Consider the following 7,009-nt stretch of genomic DNA (forward strand, 5'->3'; position numbering starts at 1 on the left):
GTGGACAGTTCCTGACCCCCTAGCCTTTGCTAGGGGGTCACAGAAGGACCCCCAAGGGTGAAAAAAACATTTTTTTTTTTTTTAAAAGATCGCGGAGTGCGCGCACGGTGCGTGCACGGCACGCACAGCGCACGGTGGGCGATCGGTGCACGAAGCGCGCACGGTGAAAACCCTGAAAAAAAAAAATAATAAATACATAACTTAGCATTTAAAAAACCGTACAAATTCACTTAAAAAACCATAGGTTTCACACATGTTATAGTTAGGAATTAGCATTTAAAAAACCTTGCAAATTCACTTAAAAAAACATAGGTTTCACACAGGTTATAGTTAGGTGGACATTTCCCTCGTAAAAAACCAATGAAATTCCCCCGTTATAGTTAGTTCAGATAACTATAACTCGCGCGACCGCCACTCTATCACAAGGATGATGTCATCAGTGATGTCATGAGTGATGCCACTGACCATGTCATGAGTGATGTAATATGTGACGCCATGAGCAGTGGATTGCGGGCGCGCGAGTTATAGTTATCTGAACTAACTATAACGGAGGAATTTCATCTGTTTTTTACGAGGGAAATGTCCTTCTAACTATAACCTGTGTGAAACCTATGGTTTTTTAAGTGAATATATATATATATATATATATATATATATATATATATATATATATATATATATATATATACAGTTGCAATTATAAGTATATTTATATAGTGCTTACTGCCCCTGATGAGGCGTTGAAGCTGTTTAAGCTGAGCAGCACACTGCTCTGGGAACCAAAGGTTAGTGGTTAGTCCAGTGTTTATTGATGGTTATTTGGATTAATCTTTTGGAGATCATTCCATGCATATAGGTATCACAGGTAATACTAGATATAGTAAAGATAGCTATTTAAAGAGATTACATATGTGTAAGATACATAGATTTAGTAAATATTCTTTTGAATATCGATGACACATATGTATTGTAGCCAGTGATTGGTCGATCTGTAGATAAATGTATGGATAGATGGATAGATAGATAGATAGATAGATAGATAGATAGATAGATAGATAGATAGATAGATAGATAGATAGATAGATAGATAGATAGATAGATAGATAGATAGATAGATAGATAGATAGATAGATAGATAGATAGATAGATAGATAGATAGATAGATAGATAGATAGATAGATAGATAGATAGATAGAACATTACTTAACATGTTGAAAAATACAATTAAATAAATCTCTCATCATCCAGACATACCCCCACACATATACACAAAAATACCTGTACACCCACACACGTTGTCATTTCACAAACACATGTTGTTGTCATTTCTATATGCAAATATCATACACTTCAGAAAACATCTGTCTTAAAAACGTTTAGGCCTTTCTGATATGTCCCATCCATAGCTTGCTTTCGTCTTATATAATGCTTCCATACTTCCTAGTTGCTCCTAATTTTGGAAGACAATTGTACTGCGACTGTGACAGAGTTTGATAAAGTTATTTGCCCAGGATCATACTGTTTGGCCAGTCAGTTATACAAGAATCAGGTCTCGGGCCTTTCTGTAAGGTCAGTATTGTACAAATGCACCTGATTGTGTCAGGATCAGATATAATAGAATTGCACGCTTCTAGGGAAGTACTAGTATTTTATTTTTACTCCTGTCTTAGGATATAATTCCTGGTGCACTTTCTTTCACCTTATTATGCAGTCCCTGGTTAAATATTACCATTTTCGCACACTGTGAGCAAAATCTCTTCACTTTCTCCTCTCAGACTTCCAATATTGTTGTTGAAATGTGAGATGGGTGGCCAAATGTTGACTTTTCACTTGTGTTAGGGGAAAATGCATGGAGTATATGGGACCACTCTGGCCCGCTCACTAACATTCTCACAGCAAGTGCCGAATTAGAATGTGCCCTTATGTAGCGCCTGCTAAGCAGTCCTACGGTTTTTTAGCGCTGCACATATCTAGTGTGAAAATGACTCACTTGAAGAGATTGTGGGAATTGGAGGTACTTGTTCAAATGCAACTATAAACGTTTGCGCTCATTTATACCTCAGCATTACAACTGGGCACAAAACAACAATCTGGCGTAAATAACATTTTTGTCCTTTTTTTGCGCTCGCTTTGCGCACATTTATATTTAATTTCCCCTTATTTTGCCCTCTGCCTTAAGAACTAGTGATAGGGGTGAGTGAAGAAGGGATGTCAGCGCACTCTGCACTCAGTTCCTGTTGTGCATTGTTGCCTTAAAAAAAACAGGCACAAATGCCAATTTTTACTTTTTACTACAAGTGCCCCGTCTAAATTATCCTGCAGAAGTCCAGCAGTAGTAGTTGAAATGCGTGCTTATTAGGTCTTTGTGTTTTTATAACATTCCGGTGAACTTAAACAGTTTTGAGGGCATCATGGAGTTACCATCGGTGGGCAATTTGACCAAGAGCAAGAGAGAAAGAAAGACATGAAAGGGAGAAAGAGGGAAGAAAAGAAGGACAGAAAACGTGAGAAAGGAGGGATGAAAGAAAACCTGTAAAGTGAGATAAAAGGGAATCAAGTGTGGGGAGGTGGATAAAAAAGCATACGGTAATATCAAGGCTACGCAGCCTTGGTATGCGGCACACCCAACTTGGATAGGCATTCGGCACCCCGACCTTGGATAGGCAGGCCGAGCTACCGAACAGAACTGTGGGCCCCGGCACTCACTGTTTTACAGATTAAGCACGGGTTACCATGAATCAGAGAAAAGGTTGGGGGCGTAAAAAACTCGTCGAGGAACGTATGCTGCACTTCACTATCTACGATATTTTTTAATCACTGCGTTTTAACAGGAGTTTCCCGCTAATTCGGCTAAGTATAGCTAACGGTGGAATTGGGATTACGAACTCCGTTTAAACTATGAAGCAAAAAAGTGCAGAAAATGCTGCAGAAACAACAATTCCCACGTTATTTCCAAATCCCCAAATCCCATAATCTTCAGAATTAGCTACCTCCTAAATCCGCCAAGGGGTATTGATGTCCCTGGCATCAGTACATCTCAGGAGAACTACCAGGCCAAATCCACCAAATGATTCCCCCATTTATCTCATAGTCGCTAAATCCAGTGGTGACGCCACACCTCAAGAGTGTGCTAACCTTACTGCCGCACTGAGATAGTACCTCTGGATTCATCACTCAGCTCCAGGCTATGGCCTCTGGCAGTCACGAATGTAAAATGATGGGGGTACCTCAAGGATACACAAAAGTTGTGGCTGAAACACGTCCCCCTTATGCGGTTTCAGCGGCTACAGTACCCTCTTGACATTGGTAATCTTTGGACTCCTCTTTCCAACTGGGATTTTGGGGTGCCAAACTCCGAATTTAAGGTGTGTCATTAAAAGAGCATCTCCTTTCGCGAGTTCCATCACTTAATTAGTTTTAAGGGAGTTTTGTCATAAATCCATTTTGTTTCCGTTAATAACAAAGGATGTCAGTGTTCTAAAGAGAAACATATCTATATGAACCATAGTTCATCCGATGAAAAGTCCGCTCTCTGATCACCACAATGGCATATTTTAAGGCTTTTCATTCTTCAATTATAGCCCAGGCAGCAGGTGTCGATTTTGCCTCTTTTCCATTGAGGGTCAAATAGTTTTCCCTGCCTCATATTCGAGCAGAACTGCGCGAGAGCCTCTGGCAGTGCTGCGGTGTAGGCAGCCTGCTCGTGACCAAAACTGAAAAAATATGGTAATGCTGGGAGACGGGCTTTGTTTCTTAAATACACGATTTAGCTATCACGCCTTAAATATATACACACATACACTACCAACGGTATGCACAACAACAAGATCTGCATACACAAATGCTGATAATGTTCAGCACCTACACTGTGTATTTTACATTGTCCAATTAGAAAATGTATATATGTTGCTACTTCCATCATAGACTTTCTGACTTCATAGTAGTCTTAATTTTACCTATGTCAGGTGGATGAGAGGGGGAGTCCGTGCAACTTGAAATTAAACCTATCACGGGGGTTGTTGGATAATTAAAGATATGCATAAGAAGAGCAAAGCAAAGGCCGCAGTGCAGCCTCGAGTAATAATAAAATATATCTTTATCTTTAAAGAACAAACGCCTCACATGTTGGAAACAATAACATATGCAGTCCGCGAGTGTACTTACTTGATGGGTAGTGGCCTTCCTGGCCGCCCCCATACCAGTCCGGGTTGGTCACTGCAGCCCTTAAGTTGTCCTGGTAAGATGGCAGCTCGCCGTGGCTGCTGGAGTATGTGGTGGTGCAGTAGCCCCTCATAGTGCCCTGGGGCAGGCAGTGGGCCACAGAGAAGCTGGTGGCTCCTAGAGGGGGCTGGAGGCACTGTTGGTGGTGGGAGACCTGCATCATTGGCCCAAAGCCTTCCAGGCAGGGGGTCTCCATGGCCCGAGGCGTGTCCCAGCTCAAGGGCCTGTGCTCCGGCTTCTCCTGAGCTTCCAGCCAGGCCGAGGTGGGGACTGGTGCGTAAGAGGTGTCCCAGACTTGTGCAGGGGCTCCAATGGACCGGAGCTCCTCAGCTTTCATTCTTTACACACTCTTATCAGGGGATTAGGGTCAGCAGACGCCAGGAGTAAGGGGGAGGAGGAGCCTAAGGGCCCGTCTCCCAATACAATGGAGTGTAAATACACTGACCTCATCAATGACTCTTCGATGGGCGGCACGGGGGAGACAGAGAGAGGCAGGCAGAGACAGAGGCATGACAGAAAATACACCGAGAGTGACACAATCTGAGGAAAGCAGAGAGGCAGACAGAAAGTGAGACTACTGAAAAATAGAGAAACAGACCAAGCCAGGCAGGGCCGGCTTTAGGGCAGTGCGACTGGTGCCACCGCACCGGGGGCTGGCTTCCTGGGGGCGCCAAGTTTATTATGCTTTTGAAGCACCTGCTGCAGCGTTTCTTTCCCCCGGCAATTACCAGGCCTCACATAAATGTCAAGATAACTAGTGTGATTAATTATCTTCCTGGAGAGAGATCAGCCTTTTGTATAGTTGAGGTTTTGACTTTTAGGTGAAGTTAGTGCAGAGGGTTAATATGCCTGCTGCAAAGAACGTGTACCAAGTAGATTACAGAGTGCGTATGATGTAAACAGATCAGCAGGTTACTGCTTTTAAAAGAGACAGCCTTTTGTTACTTGCAATTTATAACTTAAAGTCCTAATATAGGATAGTGAACTATTAACTTTCATCCTACAACTGCATACACACTACAAAGTATACATTATTAGAGCATTGATTAATGTTGCAAAAAGGGTTAATTTGGCTAGAAATCGATTCTTATATTTAAAGAAAACTCCCAACTAACTATGCTGTTTCTTTTTCGACTCTGAGTTTGTGCTTCTCCACACCAAGCACTCTTAAACTATACTGCCTACCAGTATGGATGACATGTGACTCCTACACTTTTAGTCCTTTGGCTTATGTTACATTTCCTATACACTGATTTACACACGTATGATTGATTGTAATGTGTGTGTGATGCAAAGTGCTCGGACACCCTGCACTGGTATGAGTGGTGCTGTATAACTAATTCAATGCATCTGAAGAGTGTGTTTATGGAGGCTTGGTCACTGTTAAAGGGTGCTAGTGAGAGAATCCGTGGTGGAGGTGGTCATTGGGCAGGCGCCGAAAAACATTGTCGCACAGGGCGCCACCAGCACTAAAGCCGGCCCTGAAGCCAGGAGCATAAGGGTGGAGAGACAAGCGAGACATAGCAAACACATGTGAAAGACAGTAGGGATGAAAGAGACCGAGGAGGGGACAGAGACGCAGAAGTTTGAGAAACTAAAGGTATGGGAGAAGGATAGAGAAACACTGAAGTTGTAAGAAACAGTAGTAAGGAACATAGTGATAAATGCTGCGAAAGTGGAGAGGGCAGTAATGAAACAAAAAACAGAGAAGAAGACGGAGAGGTAAGGAGGATGCGATCGATAGAAAAAGTTGATGAGAACGTGAGAGATGGAAAAAAGATAACACAGAAAGAAGCACAGAAAGTGTCACAAAGAGGAAGAGAATAAGAGAGGGCGTTGTCATCGTGGGTAGGGAGACAGTGAAAAAGAGAGTGGAGACGGAGAAAACGAGGTGCTGAGGCACCAAGACACAGAGGGGGAGAGACGGAGGCAAAGCCTCTGAGAAAGAAAGAAATAGGAACAAGGGACAGAGACCGTGACAGACGAGGAAAAAGTAAACTGTGAGAGAAGGGTGGGAGACATAAAGAGGGAGAGCGATGGGAAATAATAAAACAATGGGAGATATGGAATACAGTTTTCGTTGAGACTGAATGTGCCCTATTCACAAATGTTAGCCTGAAATGAACTTCTTTTGGAGGATATTTCAGGGGTTCCTCCTGGGAGTATGTGACAGTTGCAGATCCACGAAACTAATTTGGGTCTTTTTAGCCAGTGTCATTTTTCTCTCATGCATAACATTTTAGGTATTCGCAAATGAGGTAAATATACTATTGGGCATGTCCATTTGTGCCACACAAGTGCATTTGTACATATAAATGGAGCACATTTTTTCCCCATGGAAAAGCTCATTCCTCTACCTGATACGTCCCCACTGCCTACTGCTCTCTGACCATATTCTGAGTGGGAATGTGTCTGAAGTTTCTCACGAGAAGACTAAGAATACCCACAAACTTGCAGGTTTGCTGGTGGGCAGATAACCCCATCCACTAGCATACACAAACTACCCATGTGAGTGATTCTGGTGTAATTTTAAATGTGCTTGGGTCAACTGTGGTATCATCATATGTGAGGTCATGAGCCCCTGATTGTAGGAGTCGTGGCGGTGCAGCTCATCTAACTGGCACATTTCAGTTTCTTTTAGGTTTTGGTTCAGAACTGGAATTTGTGAAGTGATTTTGCTGAATTTGTATGGTGGTCTATTAATACACACTTTTTTTGTGGTGTGCATAAACCACCATAACTTCAAGTTCTTAATGTTATTTCAGTGAATGTTTGTGGTTTACCTTTT

The 7,009-nt window shown here is 42.4% G+C and overlaps 1 protein-coding gene across 2 annotated transcripts in view; it reads right to left on the reverse strand.

Moving 5' to 3' along the window:
* Nucleotides 1–4,552, reverse strand: part of LOC146798040 (thyroid transcription factor 1-like) — a 45,481-nt gene extending 40,929 nt beyond the window's left edge. For both annotated transcript variants that reach the window (XR_014968591.1, XM_085625274.1), the window contains exon 1: nucleotides 4,165–4,552. Coding sequence is in view for 1 of the 2 variants with exons in the window: in XM_085625274.1 (XP_085481400.1) it covers nucleotides 4,165–4,417 (253 nt within the window). In the remaining variant the exon portion in view is untranslated. The remainder of the gene's footprint in view (nucleotides 1–4,164) is intronic.
* Nucleotides 4,553–7,009: the final 2,457 nt, after the last annotated feature.

The sequence above is a fragment of the Triturus cristatus genome, chromosome 9 (genome assembly GCF_964204655.1).
Source record: "Triturus cristatus chromosome 9, aTriCri1.1, whole genome shotgun sequence".
NCBI classification, from domain to species: Eukaryota; Metazoa; Chordata; class Amphibia; order Caudata; family Salamandridae; genus Triturus; species Triturus cristatus.